General features: G+C 44.2%; 1 protein-coding gene across 1 annotated transcript in view; it reads right to left on the reverse strand.

The window, feature by feature from the left end:
- AK5 (adenylate kinase 5) overlaps window positions 1-24797 on the reverse strand; it is a 206730-nt gene that overhangs the window by 172488 nt on the left and 9445 nt on the right. Inside the window, exons 3-5 of the mRNA XM_027874060.1 lie at window positions 18022-18189; window positions 12775-12944; window positions 12571-12684 (exon numbers count right to left, since the gene is read on the reverse strand). Coding sequence (XP_027729861.1) covers window positions 12571-12684; window positions 12775-12944; window positions 18022-18189 — 452 coding nt within the window. The remainder of the gene's footprint in view (window positions 1-12570; window positions 12685-12774; window positions 12945-18021; window positions 18190-24797) is intronic.

Raw genomic sequence — 24797 nt, forward strand, 5'->3', positions numbered from 1 at the left:
TGGAAGAGTCTGAGGAACAGTCAGCAGTCTACTCTGGCTAACATGGAGAACAAGGAAGGGTAAGCAAGAGAAATGAGGCTGGAGAAGGAAGTTAGAGCCACACTGCGGGTGGCCGTAAATTCTAAGCGGAAGAGATGATGTTTTATCCTATTGACAAAAGGCAGCTACTGATAATTTTTGAGGAGAGTGAGATGGTTGGACCTGGGCTTTAGCAAGATTATTTTGGTAATGGTGTGAAGGGGTCTGTTGGAAAGGCAAGAGGACAGAAGCAGAGAGAAGGAGATGGATGTGAGAGACACTGGGAAGGACTTAGTAAGTCCCTGAATGTCATTAAGAAGACAAAGACATACTCTTTGGACTTCGAAATCAGCTCAGATTCCACCTTATTCTATGATCAGCCAGGCCACACTTTTCAATCTTGACGAAAGGATATTGTAAGAGACTTTGTCACAGGCCTTGATGAAATCAGCACATACCATTTCTATGACATTCCTCTCATCTGCCAGCCTAGTTACTATCAAAAAAGGAAACAAGGCTCCTTTGGTATGATTGTTCATAGTGAACCCACAATGGCCTTTCTTGATTGCCACTTTCTTCTGAGTGCTCACAAATCATCCTTTAAATAATTCGTTCTTGAATGTTGTCAGACATTGACACCAAAGTCATTAGTTTGTAGTTTTCAGTATCTACCTTTCAGAAAATTGGGACATCGTGTGCCCAGCCCCAATCTTCTGGAACCTTTCCTCTTCTCCATCATTTCTCAAAGATTATTGTTTTACAATCATATCTGTGTGTCATTTTACCAACTGAGGATGAAATAAGTCTGGGCCTGGATGCCTGCTTTGTTGGAAGGACTCGGAGCCCTCTTTTACTATCTCCTCATGTACTTTGGGCCTCCGTTCTCTCTGGTCTAAAGAACATTCTCCTTAATGAAGTCTGAGTCAAAGGAGGAAACAGAGAGTTTTTTCCTTCCCAATTTTCTGTTGCCACAATGCTGTCTGTGCTGAGCACTGCACTGATTTATCCCTTCCTTATTCATCTCTGAACTCCCTTAATATTCATTTTTAAAAGCCCTTTTGGTCATCTTTTTCCCGGCCTCGGCTCACTCTGGGCTTCTGTCTCCAAGGCTGTCTCTGAGGCTCCTTGGCTTGGTGACCTTCCCTGCCTTTCCTGTGCATGTTTTATATTAATGTTAGCTATTATTATGTGATGATCTGAGTTCACAGAGCCTGACCTGCAGAGTAACACTTCAGTCTTTAGATGGCCCCTTCATTTTCTTCCTTTTTGTGTTCTGAATGTCTTTCCAATGGTAATGCTGAAGTTCTATAACTCTCGGGAGAAGAGAAAAGCAGGAGACGATCTGTTAGCCATTACTCTGTGGCCTGAGAAGCATCCATGGCTTGAGTTATCCCCACACTGAATGTGGAGGGACTATGACAGTTTCCATTCTCACACTGACAGTGTCTTTCGAAATAAAATAAAAATTCTCCTCGTATACGCATATGTCTACATCTGCGCATATTTGGATATAGGTATAAAATCCAGTATTTGTGTGGCAAGCATGGTGCTGAGCTCTAATTAACCTCGGGGCTCCTGGGCCAGATCCAGCTTGGGGGAAACACATCATGGCTCCTGACCAGAGGTCTCTGGAAACCTCCGTCTCCACATATGAGAGTCAAATGAACTGTGATTCTCATTCAACCAGCCGAGGTAACCATCCATCTCAGGCATAGGACAGTCTGGATTTCATCCCACATAAAATGCAGAAAACACCAAGGACAATTCCTATAATTTTCTTTTCTCTCTGGAAAGACCCTCCTTCTCCCCAGGGACCTGCTGAGGCCTCCTTATTCTTAGCATCATCTCATGGAATGGATTTGTCTTTTAAGAGACATCATCCTAATTATAGCAGCCAACATTTACAGGGAGCTATAGAGTTCACAATATTTTTTATAGGTTATCTGTTTGAATTTTGTAACAGCCTCCTAAGGTAGGTGCTATTATTATCCCCTTTTTACATACAAACTGAAGTTTAATTAAATTTAAAAAAAGATTTAACTAAAATTTAAATTAAATTAGAGAATTAAACTAGTCCAGGGTTACTAGAAAGCTGCCCCTCTCCCCACAACATTCTGATGAGTCTTCTGGGCATTACAGGGACCATCAGAGGTCTGCAGACTCATGGGGCCATGTTGAGGGTTTGGAGCCCCTTCAGAATGAAAACAAAGCTGAACCTGCTGCAAGGGTGACTCCTCCTGATGACTGCGCCACTCCCCATCAGTACCTTCTTGGCACCATGGCTCTGTTCTGTGCTTCTTTCTCTAATTCAAGGCCACAGGGATGATCCCTAGGCCAGCAATTCTGGCTACCTCTCCAGAAGCCTCGGCATGAGGAACTCTCAACAGTTGTCCCCAAAGGGGAGATTCAGGAATCTGGACCATGCAGGCAGTGAGGCGGTCCTCCTCAGGAAGAGAGGCTCCCCCACTGCCTCGGTCCACAGCTGAATCCAGGAGGCGGAGGCTGTGACATACCAATTCATCCTAAACCGGGGCACCTGCTCCTGCCACTGCCTCTCGGTCCCACAGGTGACAGACAGTGCCTCCAATTGCCATGCCCCTCTGCTCCAAAGTTACCCTGTGAAGGTACTGAGGATTCAGGCAGAGGTCATGGACAGCCATGGGCTTTCCCCTCAAGGGTCATAAGGCTGGATCTCTTTGAAATATTTGACTCCCTAAAGGCCATTTTCTAGGCATCACACAAAGGGGCAGCTCCACTCTACCAAAGACCCGAGCTAACCAATTTATCATTGATTACTAAGCCATAGTGCCTGAAGAAGGCAAACATGGACTGATCCCAGGAGATACCCTGAGTCCTCCCAAGTAGATGTGTCCCTAGCCTCCATAGGAGGCTCTAACAGGAAGATGTAATCACAAGAAGACGTAATAATGAGAACAGATCATCGTAGACTTTGAACTTCAAGGGACTCAAGGCTCTGAGTCCTTTCACTTTACAGATGAGGAAACTGAGGCCCAGAGTCTTTCATTGAATTGCCCAAGACCATCTGGGTAGTAGGTGGCAGACCCAACTTGAAACTCAGGGGGTGCCGTGGCTAGAGTGTTATGCTTAGAGTGAGGAGGGCTTGAGTTCAAATCCACCCTCAAACATTTACTAAGTATGGCCCCAGGCAAGTCATTTAACATCTGTCTGTCTTAGTTTCTTTACCTATAAAATGGGGATAAAAATGTACCTACATCCCAGGGTTGTTATAAGGACCAAATGAGATCATGTTATAAAGTACTTAGCGCAGTGCCCGACACACAGCAGGTGCTTAATTGTTCCATCCAGCACCCTAACTCTTGTGCTGCTCTGCTTTCCCCAAATCCCAAACAAAAGCTAAACCTCCCTGTAAAACCCAGTTAATAAAGTCCCCCCGATCAAACTCCCACTGCATGGCTTCCCCTTCCAGAAGGCTCAAGACAAATACCCTCAGAATGGGACTTTATCTCCTCCCCATCTGCAATCCTAACAGAATTTATAATACATTCATTGAAAAAAGACCAGCACAATTAATTATTTAACTCAGCTCCAGGACAGCAGGGTGGAAATATAAATTTTTTTTGTCTTTGTATCCAGGGAACCCAGCATAGTGCCTCATTTATAATAAGTTAATAGATTATAATAGGTCTTCATAAAGGGTTAAATTATGAGAGGATACATTAAGAACTAAAAAATTTTAAAAAAAAGAACTAAAAATTACCTGAGAGGTCATTTCTTCCAACCCACTAATTTTACAGATAGGGAAATTGAGTTTCAGAGAGGTTAAATGACTAGCCCAGGGTCACACAGCTCATAAGCTTTAGAAGCGGGCATTGAACACTCCATCGACCATATCAAATGAATCTCTCTAATCCCCATTGAGGGCAGTTAGGTGGTGCACTGGGTAGAGCACCGGGCCTGGAGTCAGGAAGACATCTTCAGAGTTAAAATCTGGCCTCAGACAGCTATTAACTGTGTGACCCTGGGCAAGTCACTTCACCCTGTTTGCCTGAGTTTCCTTATCTATAAAACGAGCTGGAGAAGGAAATGGCCAACGACTCCAGTATCTTTGCCAAGAAAACTCCAAATGGTTCACAAAGAGTCGGACATGACAACAACAATCCCCATCTGGCCTCTTTCAAACCTCTACCTAGACATTTTAAAGGAGCTATTCAGCCCTTTGAGGGCAAAACAGCTCAGCTAATGAGTCAGCTCAGAAAAGAGGCTGTCTGCAACTTCTCCAAACAGCAGAACTCCAAAGGGTGGGACGGGGGAGGGAGAGAAGGCACAAGCTTGCCAGGGATGAGTAGGAAACATAAATGTCTTGTCTGTTGTGGATTACATCAGAGATGCCTCTCCTCCGATCTGAGATGCCCAACCATCCTTTTCTTTTCCCTTCAATCTGAGGATGAATTCATCAAACTTCTCCAAATGGAGGCCAGCTGAAGTCACCTAACTACATATTAAACTCAAATCTCTTTTTACAAACCGCTCATCCTCTCAAAAATCTAGATGTTACTAGATTACTTCGGATTCTGCCATCTAAAATGATAAGAAATGCACATTTGGGGGATTCCTTATCCATGCCTTGGCTTCTTCTGCAAGAGAAAGCACAGACTTTGAAAGCGCCGCTGAGGGCCTTGACACAGCTAACCCTGTGACCCTCACTGTGTTCAGAACTTCCGGCTAGGACCCTGCGACGTCCTCTTCAAACGGTCTTCTCGCTTAGCTGAAGCTCCAAGGAGAAGCTCTCTTTGGGGTAGGATTTGGGGGCTGCCCTGGGATCGTAGACGTGGAGCTGGAAGAAACCAGTCTATACCATGCACCTTAGCACCTAATTTTAATAATTAGCAGTAAAGGATTGAATAAATAACCACTAAGAAGAAACGGCTTGCTAATACCCCCGAGGATGTAAGTGTCGAGGCAGAATTTGAAACCAGATCCTCTGGCTCTTCCTCTTTCAGGCTCCCATCCTCAGTGATAAGCCCCCAGTCTTCACCAAACTATTTCTTCTGATTTGTTTCCCAGGTAGAGGGGTGGTCCTGATGGAGTGTATTGGCCTGGCCCCAGAGGCTGAGCTGCTCACTACTGGACTGAGAGAGTCATAATCTCTCATCCTATGCTGGTGGAGGGACTTTTCTCCCTGGGAGATCCCATCACCAAAAAACAAAACAAACAAACAAACAAAAAGACCCAACAGATTCACCTCTACGCTAACCCACCCCCCAGTTTCCTATTTCATCGGTATTCATAGCTCTCTCCCAATGGACACATAGAATTGTCTCCTCCTGTAAGACAAGCCCTTTCAAAGAGTAGATCCTTGCTCTCAAAGCACCATGCCAACTTTTGGGTGAAAAGTCACCACCTCCCTGCCCGTAGCTGGTTAAGAGCCTTGCTCCATCTTGTCTGAGCCAGTGGGAGAGTCTCTTGGCCCCGCTCCTTGTCAGAGCCTTTCTCCTCTCCAAAGCAGCAGCAATAATAGCTCTACTGTCTGGGCACACTTAAGTCATTCTCTTGCTCAGAAATAGTCAATGGCTTCCTATTGTTTCCAGGATGAAAGACAAGTGCCTGGGCCAGGCTTTTCTGACCCTCCACAATCAAGCCTCATTTTTTCACTGCTTCCTTTCCTTCACTGCACCCCCTTCCCTATGGGTACCAAATGACACTAATGGATATTGATCTTGTCCTGATCTCTTCCTGCCTCCCAGCACTTCATTCCCTATGCTTTGAATTGTGTCCCCCCACCCCACTCATCCCAACATGAACACACAAGGAACCATTTAAATCTGGTCCTTCCTGTAAGTTCTAACTTGGGCATCCACCTGATCCGACCAGCAGATGTGATCTCCCCCTCCCTGACAATTTCTTGTCCATCTACCCCACTTCTCCTATACTAGTCACTCATGTACCTGTTACAATCACCTCTCCCCTACTAGACTGCTAGCCTCCTGAGGGCAGGACATTGTGTTGCTTTTATTTTATGGCTGAAAGATTTTTTTCTTTTTTAATATGACCTTGACAAGCATCAACCAACATGAACATTTACATATTCAAAAATTAGAAGAAGGTATATATGAAACTATGAATCTCAAATTATACACAGCTTGTTTTTTCATTTTAACACACTAGTACAATAATGCCCTGCTTGTCCGGGTCCCCTTCTGAACTTCCTTCTGCATATTTTAAAAATGCTTCTTTACTTTTTGTGTTGTTATCACTCCTCATTTCCACTTTCCTTCTCTCCATCACAATTCTATATCCCACCAAAAACCCCCAAAGCCTCCCTTTAACTAACAAGTGGAGTTAAGCAAAATAAATTTACACGTTGATCCTGTCTGAAAATGTGCATTTCCTTCTGCACCTCCAAATACACGCCTCTCTGCCAGGATGTGAAAAGCAGCTTGCCCCCTGTTTCTGGTAGTCGGGACAGTCACTGCACTGATTTCAAAGCTGTTTTCTTGTTCCCTGCTGTCATTGCTTAAACTGTCCTCCCCTTCTTCTTACATCACCCTACACCAGTTAATCCAAACATAAGGTACTGCCCCTTTCTTATCTGGACATTTTATTTACTGGGAGGGGCAGAGAAAGAAACTTTTGTGGAATGTAGAGAAAAGCGACACTTCAGGTAAAAATTCTGAGAGGACCAGCAGGAGAACAGCTTCTCTCTAAGGCAGCTGTACACACCCAGGGCTGCAGTGCATTGTTTCCTAACAGCTAACTTGAATATCATTCTTTTCAGGATTTTGGAATTTATTGCTGGAAACTCCAAATCAAACACCTGTTTTAGGGTAAGAGATATTGTACAATACTTATTTGTGTTACATGTGAGTGTAGATCTGGGGTTTCTCCATCTAAGTGAGAGTGCTCTACTCAGGAGTAGACACTAATGTGAGGCAATAGAAGGCAGGAAAGAATAAACTAGATTAGGAGTTAGGGTCCAAAGGAACCAAGTACAGGAGAAAGATGAGAGAAATGGATCCAGAATCCAGGAGTCTTGGAGCTGGAGCTGAGGAGAGCTGAGAGAGAAGGGCTCCTAGTGATGTGGGGAACTGATCTGATTGGAGCAAAGCTCTGCTGTTTGAAAGGGCTTATTGGAGGAAAGGACAGTTCTCTGCCATGGGTACAGAGCTGGGGGCAGAGCTGCCTTATTCTCTAATACCAGCTCAAGTTTGAAAGGAATTTTTCAGAGGCTTTCTTCTGTTGACCTTTACTGCTCTTAATGGCTCAAGAGGAGAGACAACTTGAAACTTTTAGAGCAGATCTGGGAAGCTCTGCAGAACCAGGGTTCAAGGTGGCCATGAGAGTGGTTCATGTTAGTTTACTACTCCTTCCATGATCTGACAATAATGGATAAGTAGTCTCCCTCAGCAGTAGAGAGGAGAAGTTCAGAAGATGAGGAGGAGAAGCATGGTTCAAGCTGTGCTCCAAAAGAGACCAGTGACACCCAGGCCTGAGTCTAGAGTCCCGAGTTGCCCTGGGAACATTGGTTTTCCTACTCATGTTTCTCACTGCTGGGTTTCTATAATCATGTGTCCTCACCTCGTGCCTCATGCAACACACAAATGTGACTCAAATTTATGGGTGAGCTGTTGGGTTTTGTTGAGTAAGTGTTATATTCTGATTAGTCTCACTCCTGCTATTTTGTTCAGGAAGTGTTCCGTGTTTAAGAGGTAATGGTATCTTGTTATTGATTTGTGTAAATGAGAATCACACCAGTGGGGGCTTGGGAGCCGCAGCTGTGCGTGTAGATATGTAAATCTTCCTTAAGAGGGTTTCCCCTAGAACCCGAGCAGTAAATCATCCTGCATGGCTGCTTTGATCTGGGGAACCACCCTCTCCTGCCAGTGTGGTGGCAGATGGAGTGAGTAAGCCAGCCTCAGCCCAAGAAGAGAGGAGTTATAGGAGGAATTGATACCATGCCCCAATCTATGTGTTACATCAGTCTTCCCAGGTTCCTCTGAATCTCTCTTTCATCATTTCATATAGCACACTATGATCCATGGCTTTCATAGGCCATGATCTGTTCAGCCATTCCCCAATCAGTGGGCTCCCACCTTGCTTCTAGCCCTTTGCCACCACAAAATATAGTGCTACAAAGAATTTCTAAATCCATCGATCCTTTCCCTCTGTCTTTGACCTCTTTGGAGTATGTGCCGAGTAGAGTCATCATTTTACTCAAAAGATATGTGGAGTTCAATGACTTTTGGATATAGTTTCAAATTGCCTTCCAGAGTGGCTGGACCAGTTCAGAGCTCCACCCACAGTGCATCAGTGGGACCATCCTTCCACAGATCCTTGAAAAGTTGTCATTTTCCTTTTTGGTCTCCTTTGAGCTATGTGTGTGCATGTGTGTGTGTGCACATATGCTTGTGTATACATGTGTGTGTGTGTGTGTTATGAGAGAGACATCTTTGCATCCCTAGAACCATGTGCTGCCTCATGGACATTTCAAGAATAAAATTGGATCATTTGTGCTTCTCAATATAGTAGTTTTCATGAGGAATATGTAGATTTGGGGGCATGACTAGTCCACCACTGATTAATATCGCAATCACATGTAGCAAAGAAACAATTCAGAACGAAGCCTTTTCTTGGCATTCCTTGATCCATTTTTTTGCTTTTGACTTCCTCAGCAAATTGATGAAACTGAGCCTCAGTAAAGGTACCAGGTCATTAATGCTTCTTCCAAGTCTTTATCTTAATACTTCTGTCACAAAATCAAAGGGAGCAGTGATGATCTGAGGATCATGGAACTCTACAGTCAGATTGCTTGAACTGGGGCTGAATCCTAACCCTGGTAATCATAGCTGACATTGATATCTCACATTAAGGTTTGCAAAACACTTTACAGACATTTTCTCATTTAACCTCACAATAAGCCTGTACAAGGTACAAGAGGCACTATTGCTTCTATTTTATGAGGAAATCGAGGTTCAGAGGGTTAAATGACTCACTTGTGGTCATATAGGTAGTCAGTGACAGAGCTGGTATTTGGACCCAGTCTGATCTAATCCAACAAGCATTTAAGTGTTCACTCTATTCAAGGCACTGCACTAGGTGCTAGGGATACAAAAACCAAAAGGAAAAATAGTTCCTGCCCTCGCAGAGCTTACATTCTCCTGGTGGGATGATGCATGTAATGGGCATACACAGACCCGCCTGCTTACTTCTGGGCAGTCAAGTGCATGAGATCAGTTCTTGGACACTTTGGGCATGGGAAGTAACCCACTTCTGGGTCGCTGGGCAGGACCTTCCATCACGGGGCTCTTGTCTTTCCACATGCAGAGCACATGAGTACTTTTTGCACATTTTGCCGGAGGGAAAGAAGGCAGGGCTGGTGACCCTTCCCTCTCTCTGGCCACATGGCAACTACTCCACAGGACAAGTGTAGGAAGAGTCAGCTAGGGGAGACTGAGCCTGGCCTTTTGTTTCTTTGCCCAATTGTAAATGACTCAACTCTGATCCTGAGATGAATGGATCCAGGCAGAGAAGACACTTTATGAACTCAAGAGGTCTGGGGCTGGCTTTGCTTCAGAGGAACCTCCCAGAAATTACTCCCAGGCTCTTAGAAAAGATGCCCTTGGCTTGGAAGATGCAGCACGCTTCAGACCCTCCTGACTTGGATTCCGGCTCTCAAGACTGGCTGCTCTGCCTGAGCTGTCCTTCAGCACCTAAGGACCTTCTCACCCTGGAATGTCCCTCGTCCTTCCAGCTTCCTTTTCCCACTGAGGAGCTCCACACAAGACCTCCATTTAAAAGATGGGCCAGGCCTACCAAGGTTCTTTCCTCTCCTGGATCTGCTTCTGACTTCAGGCCCCCTTGACGGTGTCTCTTCCCCTCAGTCTGACCCCCCAACTTGTAGGCTTCCTTTTGGGTGCTGTTTTCTCTCCTTAGAAAGGAAGCTCCTTGAGGGCAGGCGCTGTCTTTCTTTGTGCTTGGAGTTACATCCTGAGCCTGCAGGACTGTACAGTGCTTGGCTGTCCTAAGCACTCCCTAAAATGCACTTTGTCTGCTGCCTGATTCCTGCCTCTTTATGTCTTCAGCTCTCAGCAGAGTGCAACAGCGGTGGGCACTGATTTTTGTTTAGCTTAAACTGCTGCCAGCACCCCATGAATGTAAAACAACATCACTAACTCCTCTCTTGAGACTTCTCCACCATCTGAGCTGCAGAGAGCTTTTTGTGTTTAGCATTTGTTTTGCATGTAGGAAAGAAACACTTCTTCCCTGCCTGCTTGGTGCCTTTCTACCCCCTGCTTCAGAGAGACCCAGGGATGAGCCCGAACCTTAACCTCAAGTTTGTCTCTGGGACACTGGCTGTGCTTGTTGTAAGCTGTGAAGGGACCAAGGACATGAGAAAAAGGAGCTCGGATCCTCCAGGAGTGAGCCCAGTTCGACTGCTTGCACTCGAGAAGGAGATTTTATGGAGGATAGGAGGGAGCATACTGACCCGGGAATCTAGCAGTGATTATTATTGTCAGGCTTGTAAAAAGAAAAATGTGTGTGTATACACATATGTACTTATATGTACATATACATATTGGTATACATACGTGTGTGTGTGTGTGTGTGTGTGTGTGTGTGTGTGTGTGTGTGTGTAACCCTCATTTTAACCTCTGCCAAAAGGCTTTTACGTGAAGCAAAGAGAGACGGGGGCTGTTTTCTGGTGGACAGTCTTTTTCTTGGAATGAGCTAGTCTCTGAGGAGGCTTAAGAATGACCTAGGGGAGACTGCCCAGAGTACCTCTGACATTGAGAGGAGCTTGGGCACAGAAGAGTTGGCAAACCAGAGCAAACAGAGCAAAGGGGGAGACAGTGAGTGGGATGGAGAAGAAAACCTGCCCACGAGAGGAGAAGCAGACCCCCACCAGCTTTACTCAGGAGCAGCTAGGGGAGGGAAGCCATGAGGGCCTTCCCTGGGGATGGGGCCTAGCATGGTGACCAGGCACCAGAAGAAGGAGCTGGGCCAGGATGCTGCAGCCCCAGAAGGAGGAGACCCTGTTGCTTACCTACTCGTACAGCTGCTTGTCCCTTTTTCGATTCCCCAGGTGTGTCTCTTTCCTGATTCTCATATGTTACTGCTGATTTAGATTTCATTTAACCACCCTAAATCCTGGTCTGAAACTGGCTGCAGTATATTAGAGACAGCACAGGAAAAGACAGGTGTCATCCAAGGAATATCTGATCAGGATGGGAGGAGGGCCAGACACACAAGTAAAGCAAGGCTAACAGATGGATGTCCCCTGCCCCAGTTGTCAAAGCCCAGAGGAAGTCCTCTGGAATTGGGGGTAGAACCTTTATGGGGAGTTTAAGGGGGGATATGGACAAGAGCTGCAGATGATGAGAGGGTGTGGGTGGGCTGTAATCTGCCCTGGTAAATGGCATACACCCATTGATGCTACCCTGGGTCCACTGAGATACGAAAGTCTGTTAATATCACAGTTCTTGGAATAGGAAGAACAGAAGTTCTTGTTATACCTCCAAGAGATTAAAAACACTCTGTCATGCTTTGCTTTTGAAAGGCAAGATCCTTGACATCAATGCTGAATGTGTAACATTTTTAATAGTGCCTATAATATAAAATAAAATATATCATTGAATTTAGTCACAAACAAAAATCAAGTATTTATCCCAATGCCCCATCAATGGGAATATAAGTAACCTATTATCAGATTAATGAAATTTCTTGCACAGAAATAAAAGTCTGAAGAGACTCAAAGTCATTGCTATTTCACAGTTTTCTGATTTCATAGTTTTCTAGACCTTCTAATCAGTAGAATTTATGTTCAAGAGAAAATGGCCACTGAAGCGGCATTCTTGTTGCATTGCTTGATTCAAGCAATCATCATCAGCTCCCCGAGGACCATGGCCAGCTCTTAGTCACCTTCTCAGCTCCTCCATTGATGTCTACTAAATATTTCTTGTATTTGAATTGGTTGAGTTGCTTCAATTCAATCAAGCAATCAGTTCAGTTAAAGTTGGCCCCCCATTTATCTGTGTTGTTACAAAAATATTTGATCAGCCCTAGTCAAATTTGCTCCTCAACTCACCAACTCTGTTACTTAGATGCAATGTCTGCACAGATTTCTGAAGATTTAATTTTTTTTCTCTCTCTCTTTCTTTTTTTTTTGGCAATTCAATTCAGATGACTTGCCCTTGATGAGTAAGAAATGCCGTGATTAAAATATAGTTAATTGTTGGGCAATGTGTCATTTTTCTGAGAATGATAACCCAACAATTTAATGACAAGTGTATTTTTTTTTCATTGTAAGGGGATAAAAATACCAGAGAAACGTTTGGGGATGAAAGCTGAAAGATGTTTGAATTACATAAGAAGCAATGAATTGGTCATTGGTTATGCTTGAGCTATTTTTCTTTTACACGCTTCATTTTTCAAAAACGTAAGTCACGAAAGTTAACGTGTGCTACCTTAGGAGGGCAATAGCACCCTGCAGCAGGGGACCAGAGCTCATCGATGGAGGCTGCTTTTCATTTCTGAAAGACGTGACCCAGTGACGGAGCAAAGCGGCTTCCTTACCTGGTCCTCGAATGATATGGCCTGCGCCACGTCCCGGGGAAAGCCATCGATCACGATCCCCTCTTCGTCAGGCATCTGCATCAGCTTCTGCTTTATCTCCGTGATTGTGGTTTCCTGGAGAGAGACAGAGAACGGAGCCTTAGGCTGAGCGCGTGCTGGGAGCGGGCTCTGGGCGTGTGGACAAAGCCCAGGAGCGCAGCGTACCTGCGGGGCCAGCTCTCCAGTCGTGATGATCTTAGCAATGAGACTCCACTTCCGGTTGCTGCTTGTGCTGTGGATCCTTTTCCTTAACAGCTCTCCCACTGAAATGTACTCAAACCCAAAGCGCTCCGCTATTTTCAAGCTCTGAGTTCCCTTCCCGCTTCCTGGGCCACCTGTTAGGAAGGAACAGGGAAGCTGCTGTCAATGCCAAACATGTCACCAGGACTTTTCAAACACCTCCAGCAAGAGGCACACCTGGGGTAGGGCAACTGGACCTTTTACCCAGGGCGTTGAAAGGTAAAGGGTGCTCACATTACATATACTCCTTCTCTAGCTCAGTAAGGCCCAAGATTGGTGCCTAACTAGCAATAATAATTAGATAACAGGGGAAGTGACCAGGTAGTTAACTTCTCTGCTGTCTCTCAGATGAGCTCTCCCTGGGCCCCAGGGTCTTTCCATAGGGCCAGTGGCCTGGAGTCCTGTCCATTCCTCTTACAATTTAGTTTGAAGGCATATCTCATGATAATCCTTGAGGGTAGGAATTGTTTGATTTTTCTCTTTGTATCCCAAGCACTTCACATAGTGACTGGAACCTAAGAGGCATTTAGTAAATGCTTATTGATTGACTGGCTGATTGATGATTGAGGGGCCCCATTGCCCCTTTTTGTGCTGCCTGCCCCAAGCACAAAAAGGCTCCAGGAAGGGTCTGGGCTGTGGCTGCCAGACTGAGTCAGCAGCTCCATTTGCAGAATTGCCAGCGTAGTCTGAAGTGCCTCTGAGTGCACATCAAATGTGCAGACGAGGCAAGGGCATTGGTGGCTCATTGTGACCTTCTAGATTACAGGAAAGAGAAAGAGTCTTGAGGCTCCACTGCCAGCCATGAACTAGACTTACAAAGTGCATTTGAAAGAACCCTCTCTCATTATTTTATGATTTGAAACGAAGAAAAAAAAGCAAACAAAACTTTGATAGCTTTGACCAGGAAAAAATGGTCAAAACAGCATTCTGTGGGTCAGTGTAACATTATTTTGGCAAAAAAGCCACACCCACTCATGGCTTGGTTGACCTGTGGAGGTTTTGGTTTTCAAGTTTTAGGACCTGAGTTCAAATCTCTCCTTTGACACAAACAAGCTGTGAGACCCTAGGAAAGTTGATAATTTCTCTGTACCTCTGTTTCCTCATCTGTAAAATTAGAGAGATGGAGAGAGAGAGACTGAGTGAGAGACAGAAATGGAGATAGATTTCCTGAAAGGGTTAGGGCCTGGGGTGTGGATTCTTTATTGCAGGATGACAACAGGTCAGGGATATTACAGAGAGGATATCTGTTCAGATCTGGGTCAGACTGAGTGACTTCAGATGGCCCCCGCCAACTCAGAATGAGAATTCCATTAACTTCTTTGCCTGCTCTGTTTCTCCTTCCTTCGAGGCACTAAAAGACTGTCCTGCCCTGTTCCAATGCCCTCCACCATCCAGGAGGCTAGGTCATCCCTCTAATTACCCACAGAAAGTAAGATTATTGACAAATCCATGGAGTGAGACACTGTCTACATATTCAAGTCACCAAGGAGTCAGAGCCATCTTCCAAAGGAAGTAGCAGTTACTGTTTCAAAGCACAAACAAGACCAAAAGAAAAAAGATTGCTGAAAATGACCTTCAACAAATCTCAGCGCCTCTGTGGGGCCTCAGCTCTTATCTGTTTGAAGCTGAAAAGAAAGAAAAGAAAGCCTCCAGGCTAACTAGGTCTATGATCTCCAGAACCTGAGAACAGGCTACCTCTTATTGAAATAAAGGAAACACCCCCCTACTCCTCTACACACTGGCTTGTGTACACACACCCACACACGTAACTGCTAACGGTTTTTGAGAGGGTGAAGCTGTCGGTTGAATGACTTTAGAATACCTTCAGACAGCAATCTCACCTTCCCTCTCCCTCTGTACCCCAGTAACTACCTACACTAAGTGGGGACAAAGGGGATCCCACTCCTTTCTCATTTCTGTGTCTGCCTCTGGTAATTCTCAGTAGTTCCTTGGAAGACTTTCTTCATTAATTTCAATATGAATAGACTCAGCTTCAGAAGCTTCAGAAGAAGGCTGCCTAGCATGGTGCCTTGTACGTGGTGGAGTTGAGTGCGTGGTCATTGATCAAATGGAATTGAATGGACATGCATCCTAAACCAACCACGCGCCTTGTTTGAATTCAGTGGCACAAGGCAGGAAAGGAACAAGTATTTATTCAGACCTACTATGTGCCAGGTCCTACTAAGTGCTTTACAAAGCTTCTCTCATTTGACCCCCACACCGGGGTGAGAGAGGCGATCAATCCCAGACAAAGGCCTCTTCATTCAGACACCATTCCATTGGTGCCCATTCTTTCTTTAACTGACTAAGTACCATTTTTGGAAGCAGGCAAAGGGAAACGTGGTCTTGGTACTTGCAGTGTTTGTGTGTAACTCTAAAACCATGTTGGGATCAGGCCAAATGCCTTTGCTGAACCCCACGGGGACAACAATGATCTTGTGACACATTAGAGACTACAGTGCCTCTGGCAGCCAAGATTCTAGTCTTGTTTCTTTGTCTTTGGGGCAAATTGATTTGTCTGTAAAACAAAACCAAGAAGCTTTGGCAAAGTCACCAAAATGGCTTTTTATTTCTGCCCTCCAAGCCATCTAGTTAACTTCGTTTCTCCTTGATGAGGCACTTACTATTTGAACGGCCCCACACTAGTCGGGTGGGGTACGAAGACCCAAATGAACAATGCCTGCCCTCCCAGAGTTTCCATTTCACAAAGATTGTTTTCTTTTTGTTAATCTTAATTTCTAGAACTATTATTAATCATGCTTAGTCATTCATTCAACAAGCATTATGAAGCTCCTACCTTGACCCAACACTATATTCCCAACATGGGGAATACAAAGATCCCCCCAAAGGTCAGTCCACTCAAAGAGTTTACATTCCACGGGACGAACATAAATTCGTATGCACATAAACTAAAATAACCCATAAATTCATAGCAAATAAAAAAATGACCTCATGTTCATGCTATAGAGATCACCTGTACAACTAAGAATGAGGTCATCTTCACAGAGCCTCAACTCCAGTTTCCCAGGGTGGTAACAAGGTCCCAATCAGCAGCAGCTCATGGGCAGACACTGCAGACAGCCTTTACTTGGGCATTAAATGATGGCACTAAGTCAAGGAGATGTTTCACCAGGTAAAAGGTGACTCATTGGAAATGTTTTGTGGTCCCTTTATCCATGGTGGAAATAAAGAAATAATTCTCAGTTAGACTTGACCTATAAAACCAGCTTTTCATGAGTCATCTTTTCTTTGTCTTTTGGGTCTAAAAGATTTAGCCATCAGACAAAACCTCACTTTCAACAATCAAACTTCATGGTTCATTGTACATTAGCAGTTCTTATGAATTTCATAATGCTTCCTAGGAGGTCACTTTCCAGTCTGTCATCCTGCAATGTCTTACTCATACAGTCATGGTGATAGCCCGCTAGCTAGCCACATATGAGAGAGGTGGATAGATGTAGATAGGTGATAAACAGCCAGATAGAGAGGTGGGTAGATGATAGATTGAGATAGATGATAAATAGATAGAGAACCATAACTTTGAACACGTGGCTCCCCCTTCCCCCATTCAGTACTCCTCATGGCTCCCTATTACCTCCAGGATCCAATATAAAATCCTCTGAGCCTTCACCACCTGAGCCCCTCTATCCTTTCCAGTCTTCTCACACCTCTGTCCCCTGTAGGTCCTCTTCCATCCGGTGACGTTGGCCTCCTGCCTGCTCCTCAGACTACACACCGTCTCTTAGCTCTGGGCATTTTCCCTGGCTGTCCTTTGTGCCTGGACCTTTCCCCCTCCTCATCTAGGCCTCCTGGCTTCCTTTAAGTCCCACCTTCTCCAAGAAGGCTCTCCTAATCCCACTGAATTCTCCTGCCTCCTCCTGCGGATCATCTCCATTGTATCCTGAGCATCTCTCTTATGTACATAGTTGTTTGCATACTGTCTCCTCTATTAGATTGTGAGCTCCTTGAGGGCAGGGACTGTTTTTGCCTTTCTTTGTAGCCCCAATGCTTATCACAGTGCCTGGCACACAGTAGGTACTCAATAAATGTTTGTTGACATGATCCTGACCTCGGTTCCTTCCAGAGGCTTGCAGCATTTATTTTTCTTTGATGTGAGTTTTGGCTTTTCATTGTGACATTCCTGGGACACTTACTTCTGAATCCTTTCAGAAGGGGAATTTTTTTTTTTTGAAGTCATGGTTTTCAAAGAGTCCATTGATTCTTAAATCTCTCCTTGGCACTGTTTTCCTGGTCAGTCATTTTTGATATCAGATATTTTACATTTCCCCCCCAAGGTTTTGATTTTGTTCAAATATTTCTTGCTGTTTGTATAGAGACCTGGATTTCTTTTTGGTCTATTTTCATTTTCAGGGATTCCATTTCTTGGGTAAGGTTTCCCACTTGTTCTTCTAAACTATTTATTATCCTTCCAATTCTTTCCTCCAGCGGTTTCTTCCATTTTTTTTAAAAAAGATACCTTGCTTTATTTCTTCTAGATATTAATGTAGTCCTTGTGGAACACCCATTTTTCCTCTGAATCTCTGCTTGATGTTATTAAGAGCCTTATTTGCTCCTTTTGGGAGGAGAATCTCTAGATTTGAAATAATGTTTTTTATCAATTATTATTTTCTTTTGTTACTTATCTTTCCAGGTTTTGTGGCTTCATTTCCAGGTCAGAGTCTGCCCCTGCCATGCTTTCAGGTGTGCTACCCTAGGTCTGGGTGACTATGTTGCCCTCCTCCTCCTCCCATTAACCCCTCCCCCCATTTTCTGGCCCCTCTCTGTCATCTCTGGACAGTGTTAGGGGTTCCCCAGACCTGGTCTGTCCTCATCTGATCCTGGCCATGTTACATCGTTTGCTGCTTCTTCCCAGGGCTTCCTGGGATTCCCTTGGATCGGCACTCAGCTCTTGTTGCCTCCAGATACCCCAGGCCTGGCTGAATATCTGCATCCTCTTTGCTGCCCTGGAGCTGGCTTTGCAGGCAGGCCCCCTTTGCCTGTCAACTTTTGGTTGATTTTTTTTTTGCAGTTCTAGGGTGGAAGATTGGTTATATTGTACTTTTTATCCCTTTCCTAAAACACATTTGCAATGTGTAACAAAGCGAATTGTTGGAGCTTTTATAGAAATTCAGGTTAGCAATTCTGCAATTACTAGAGAATCCACACTCTTACCTATGACCAGGATGATTTTGGGTCGTGGTCGGGTGGGGTCGAAAACCTCGTACTCCTCAATGAGCTCAGCTGTTTCTGAAAGGTCAGTGTCACTTTCTATGGAGAATTGATGGATTGGAGGGAGCCGATCATATCGCCGGTAAGGAAAGTTAGCATTTTCAGGCATCACTGCAAAAAAGTAAGATTACCTTGAAACAGGAAAGGAGGTGGAGGTTTGAACATTTCTCACATGAGGCAAGAAGCCAGAGAAGATCTAAATAAACACAGCTATAACTAGGGTAGGGCGATCGGTTTTATCACAGGGCATTCTCTCTGGCTGTCCCCATGCCTTCCCTCCTCCCTCCTCTGCTCCAACTCCAGCCTTCTCTGGCTTCAAGTCCCAACAAAAAATCTCCTCCCCTCCCCTGCCCTCCCCTCTCTTCTCCTCCATTTTACTAGGTAAAAGAGGCCATTCTTTGCCTCATTTATGGGCATTGCCTCAGTCAATGAGGCAATATTGAGACCTGTTAAAGACCTTAGCTTAAAAAGGCCAAGGTCATCCACCGCATTGGGGCCATCTCCAGTTATCCTGAAGGATATCTGGTCACTGGACCTAGATGGCTCCGGAGGAGAGAGTGAGGCTGGTGACTGCACAGCCCTCCCTCACTTACATCCAATTCACTTGCAGGTCATAGCATCACCTCCCTGACGTCAAGGTCCTCTTTGAGAATGAAGGACAAACCACAAAATGCCACCTCTTACAGGAAGCCTCCCCAGCCCCTCTAAATTCCAGTGCCTTCCCCCAGTTACTTATTTCCTGTTTATTCTGTATAGAGCTGGCTTTGTATAGATTTGTTTGTCTGTTGTTCCCCTCCCCCTTCCCCACATTAGATTGTGAACTCCTTGGGGGCAGGGCTGTCTTTTTCCTTTTTTTTGTATCCCCAGTGCTTAGCACATTGCCTGGCATATAGTAGGCACTTAATAAATGTTTATTGAATTGAATTGAATCTCAGAGCACCAAACTTTAGAAAGCACTGTTATGACTTGTATTCACTCATTAAGTGAAATAGAAAGCTACTGGGAGTGGACACCTCAGAGCTGAGCCCAGCCCTGCTCCTGGCTCAGTGGCTTCCATACACGGCCCCCACCCCAACAGTCATCTTTGTCTTTAAAAGTTACCCTGATTGGTACTTCATTCTGTTTGCCTTAGGGGTCAAAATGGCTAGTTATAGCTCTTTGGATTAATTGATTGCTTGGTTAATTGCTTACTTTAAAAGAATCTAAAAGCCTAATTTCCATGCCTCAGGGAAACTCACTTAAGAGACTTCACATATTTATAAAGGTACTGGGGGAAGCTATGCTTATGTGATAGGCACCAGGCAATCAGCATCTATTAAGGGCTGACTATTAAGGTGCCTGACACTGTGCTCCATATAGTACCTCCCACCCTGACTCTGAGAACTAAGCCAAGAGTGGCTTGAGGATAGGAAAGAATTTGCATGCTGGGATAATTGTTCAGTATTCTTGGGGGTTCCTAACCCTAGTATGCTTTGGGAGAGGGAGTGCCCCAGGCTGAGGAAATCCCAGCTCTGGACAGGAAAATGGCAGGATTCCAATCTTTACCATTAATTCATGTATCCTTTGCATTATTTTGGATTTGGATTATTTTGGATTTAATTATAATTCTCTATATAATTCTATTTAATTCTATTTGGATTTAATGTATATGACAGTGCCCATTGATTCATTTGCTAAACAATCAAGTGCTCATTATGTATGTCGCCCTGCATGAGAGATGAGACGTAGCTCCTCCCTCTAGGAGCTCAAATTAAATCCTATAGTTATTTATTAAGGACTTTCTATGTGCCAGATACTATGCTGGCTCCTGGTTCCAAACAAAGCCAGTGCAACCAAGATTAGAAGGGAAACATTTTTTACAGCCAGTGTTTCTGATACAGGCCTCATTTCTCAAATATATAGAGAATGGAGTCAAATTTATAAGAATGCAAGTCATTCCCCAGTTGATAAATGGTCAAAGGATATGAACAGGAAGTTTTCAGATGAAGAGATTAAAGCTATCTATAGTCATATGAAAAAATGCTCTAAATCACTATTGATTAGAGAAATGCAAATTAAAACAACTCTGAGGTATCCATCTCACACCTATCAGATTGACTAATATAACAGAAAAGGAAGATGTTAAATGTTGGAGAAGATGTGGGAAAACTGGGACACTAATGCATTGTTGGTGGAGTTGTGAACTGATCCAACCATTCTGGAGAGCAGTTTGGAACTATGCCTGAAGGGCTATAAAACTGTGCAGACCCTTTGACCCAGCAATACCACTGCTAGGTCTGTAACTCAAAGAGGTCATAAAAATGACCATAAAATGGTCAATGGTTTTTCCCATAAAAATGGGAAAAAGACCCACATATACACAAATATTCACAGCAGCTCTTCTTGTGGTGGCCAAGAATTGGAAATTGAGGGGATGTCCATTAATTGGGGAATGGCTGAACAAGTTGTGGTATACGAATGTAATGGAATACTATTGTTCCATAAGAAAGGATGAGCAGGTCTTCTATCTGCTACACCACACTCCTCCAGTAGCATTCTCTGTTGAATGATAATTATCTCTGACCATCTTCTCTGCCCTATGAAGATTGTGGGTCCCTTCAGGAAAAGAATTGTGTCTAGCATATCCAGGTATTACCGCCTGGTGCTTACACAGTGCTTCCCAAACAACAGCCTAAGGAATGCTTTTGGGATAGAGTCTCTCTTAATGAAAGGATCTGTTCTGTGAAGTTTGGATTCAGTCAAAGGGTCATACTTGAGGATCTAGAGGGCCACGTGTGGTCTCAAAGTAGGTGAGTGGTTGTAGTAAGAAGAGAGGAGGTTTAGGGCAGAAACTAAAGTTGAGGGTGGGGAAAGATGAGAGAGCTCTGTGGGTCCCTCGGGTTCCTGCCTCAAACTTCTATGTCAGTGACTGGTCTGTGACTAGGAGAAGGAGGTACCTCTGATGGAGACAGGTTAGTCAGGAGGTGAACTGCTCTGGGATTAGACCAGGGAGTTGGAGCTGAGGGCCGGATACTCAAGTGATCCTGCTTTCTGGGTGAGGAGTTACTATGGGTGAGCAGCTCTGCCTCCCTATGCCTTAGCATCCAAGATGAACCAAGGACAAAATAGTGAGGTGCTTACCTAAGTGAATAGCTAACTAATGACTCTGCCCTGGTCTATCATATTTTTATTTGAGAAATGTTGGTGTGATTTTTTAATCTGCCTTAGGACCACAGAGTCAGACCCCTGAGGCAATAATCCAGTGACCTGCCTATCTGCCCATCCTCAGCCAGTCTGGCCCTTGGATATCAAGCATGGTGTTGGCATCATGCCTGAAGGTTTCAACCTCTGCCCCATTGGCCTGGCCTTCAGGAAGCCCCCCACTTCCCACCCTGAGCTGAAAGGAAAAGCAAGGATTGTCATCCAAACACTGGACTCTTATCTTGAGATGCATCAATACCAGTCTGGGCTGGCAGCAAGCTGTGCCATCTGTGGTAGGAGCAGCCTTGCCAGATGGAGATTCCACTACCACTAGGTCACGACTTACTTTCATTTCAAATTCACTTTCAAGATGAGATGGAGTCTAGGGATTTTTCCCCACCCAGAGCCTGGAGCATGGTCACAGCAGCAAAGTCCTGGCCACAAGTCAGGAGCTGTTGTCTGTAATACAATGTGGCATCCATGTTCATCAGGATATGGGTGAAGGTGGATGCAAACAAATCAGAATCGCCTTCCAGGCTTCACTTTAAGAATTCTCTTTCCTCCAAGATTTAGTCTTACATGATTATGAGACCCATAAACCATCATTTGATTGGGCGTAGAAATGTGTTATTGTACAAAATTGTTTCATTTGATAATTCTCCCTGAAGACAATTCTGGCAACATTTGGGCATGAAATTCAGGAGTAACTTAAATTCTGCAAACAAGGAGACTTTTCATTTCATTTTAATTTCCAATGTTCACCAGTCTTAAGGTCAAGAGAACCCAAGGACAACCCTTCTCCAGAACATGGGCTACAAACCCTGGTAGGACCTGAAGACATGCACAGAAGGGTTGCAATCTGTACCACTGGAGGGAAGATGCTCTTAAACACATGCACAATCCATTGGAACTTTGGGATAACAAACTTATACTGAAGTTAACAAAACAAAAACTAGATTTTCTTCTTAAAAAACAGATGGTAAGTTGCTCCCTATGTGTCTGGTGGCATATTTTCCAGATATAGAAGCCATTGTGACAGCTAATTAGCCCAATCCTGCAGAATTCTGTAGCGACAATTATGGGAAAAGGCGAAAGTGGTTCATTAATTAGAGCATCTTGGGGCCAACTGAGCTGAGTGTTAAGAGTTAGAAGATGCTAGGAAGAAGCTGGCAATTTTTTTTCCACCATGAACCTGACCCTAATTTTCCAGTAATTCTTCTTGTTCACTTCCCCCAACCCCCTCCTAATCAAGGCGAGCAGAGGAGCCTTTTAGAAGGCCCTCACCATGGTCGAGGTTTCCCTCTGTTGCTCCCTGATTTACAATTTAAAGGCTGCCTTTGTGCCAATAGGAAACCTGTTCAATTTAGTTGTTTCAAGAATTTTGAGACACACTGAAAAGAATAGAACCCGGTTGTGTGTATAAGTGACTTCATCTCTTAAACCCTGAATTAGAGTTTCTGAGTGAGTGTTAAAAGTGCTCTCCAGGAAGTCAGTTGGGTCCTTTTGGAAAATGCAGGCCTTCTCACTACCTGCAACAGTGACACTTTCTGCTTCATGGGGTCATTTGCTAAATAGGGCCCCTAAGCAGGGACTTGCTAGGGGCCCTCAGGTAGTCATCAAGCACTTAGAGGGCTTCCACAAGACTCAATTTAGACAGGCTGAATTCAGTCCATTGGCCTTCCCTTCCCCCACCTTTGTTGGGGGCCATTTTTAATTGTTTGGTTCTTGGTGAATTAGTCTTCTCTGGTCTATGAATAAAACTTGGGGCTGCCTTCTTGAACCCAAGCCAGCCTATCCATCTTTGTGAGTAGTAAAAAGTCTAAGAATTAAAATGGCCCTGAGTACGTGGGGAAAACTGATCTGCGTTACTTAACCCAGGGCCTTGGGTTTCCAAAGCCTTTTCATAACCCTGTAGAAACACAGACCACATCCCAGGACAGAGCCTGAGCTAGGACAACTAGGCACAGCTTTTGCATCATTCATTTCACCGAGAGTGCCCACAGTGGAGGATCGACAGAAGAGCTTGACCAAACTCAAGGGGAATGAGATTGCATGGATGGGTGGTGAACTCCTTGGGAGAAGAGATCTGCAGCTGGAAATATGGTGCCTGGCACAGAACGGGCTCGATAAATGTTTGTCATATTGAACTGAATTAATCTGAAGTGAACTCAAGTGAATCATGCCATAGGAATGAGTGTCTACGTCAAGAGAGCTGAAGAAATATCAAAGATTTGGTGATATACAGCTTGTGGGCTCCTTGAGGACAGGGACTTATCTGCTTTTGTCTGGGTATTCTCAGTACCTGCCACAATGCCTTGTTTACACACACACACACACACACACACACACACACACACACACACACACACGCACACATAGTCTAGACTCATGGTTTTATCCCTGCATAAAGTAGGTGCTTAATAAGTTTGTTAAATTAAATGAGAATTTACTTGCATATGTAAAGTGTGGCAATACAGCAATGAGAAATCAGTCTCGTACTTTCTATTCTAACTTCCTATTTCTCAAGGGTACTTTTGCATAATTATATTATCTATTCAGCTACAAGCTCTTTAATGACAAGTACTGCTGGTGGAGCCAGTGGTGATATTTGATCATTTCTGGAATATTGGAAATTTTTCATAGGTTACTCCAGGAAGTATGGAGGCTTTTGATCAGCAAATGGACATTTAAGGTGAAATAAATATCCTATCTTCTAAAAAAAAACAACCCCTCCCATTTTAGAGATGAGGAAAATGAAACCGAAAAGAAAGAAGTGACTTTCCCAGGGTCCCACAGTAGTGAGGAGACACTACTTCTAATGAAGCATCCCCACATCCATGGGTCATCCATGGGTCTGACCAACAATACCTGGGCAAGGATGCTTAACAAATGCTATGGAAATGAATGAATGAAGGTTCTTATGCCTTTGTGTGTTTATATCTGCACAAACTCTAAATTGGCCATTTATATTAATAAGCATAAATCATGGCTCAGTTTTATGAAATGTTGTGAATTGTTATATAATTGCTATTATTAGGGAACACAGGAGGCTGCGGCACATTTCAAATGAGGAATTATACCAGAGAAGTAACAAGAAGCAGGATAGAAAGAAGAGATGGACTGAGCCGTCCTGAAGGATGACCATGAGCTGCCCTCCCCCCGCTCCCATCCATTGCTCTCTTGGTGATGTCATAAGGGAGGCCCCCAGCACTGTAGGGAGAGGTGACCTTAGAGAAATGCACAGACAGGAGTCACAGAATGGACAGGCATGGACAGGTGGGGGATCTCTATCCACCTCTACTGTGGTTGCTCAATGGGATCATCAGAGAGCCCTTTGAGAATGGATCCATTTGTAATGATTAAGAATGCGTAATTCATTTGGTTAGAAAGGTCTTATTTGAAACATTGAGAATAATGGACAGTTTGCCCATGTGCTATGGTTTTATAAAGTAATAAAGCCTTAGTAATGTAAAATTTAATCAAAGTTGCCTGCTATTAATTTTTTTATAAAGTCCAGCTATTTGGTTTTCCTGTGGAAA

Source organism: Vombatus ursinus, unplaced genomic scaffold (assembly GCF_900497805.2).
Source record: "Vombatus ursinus unplaced genomic scaffold, bare-nosed wombat genome assembly UNPS02014804.1, whole genome shotgun sequence".
Lineage (NCBI taxonomy): Eukaryota > Metazoa > Chordata > Mammalia > Diprotodontia > Vombatidae > Vombatus > Vombatus ursinus.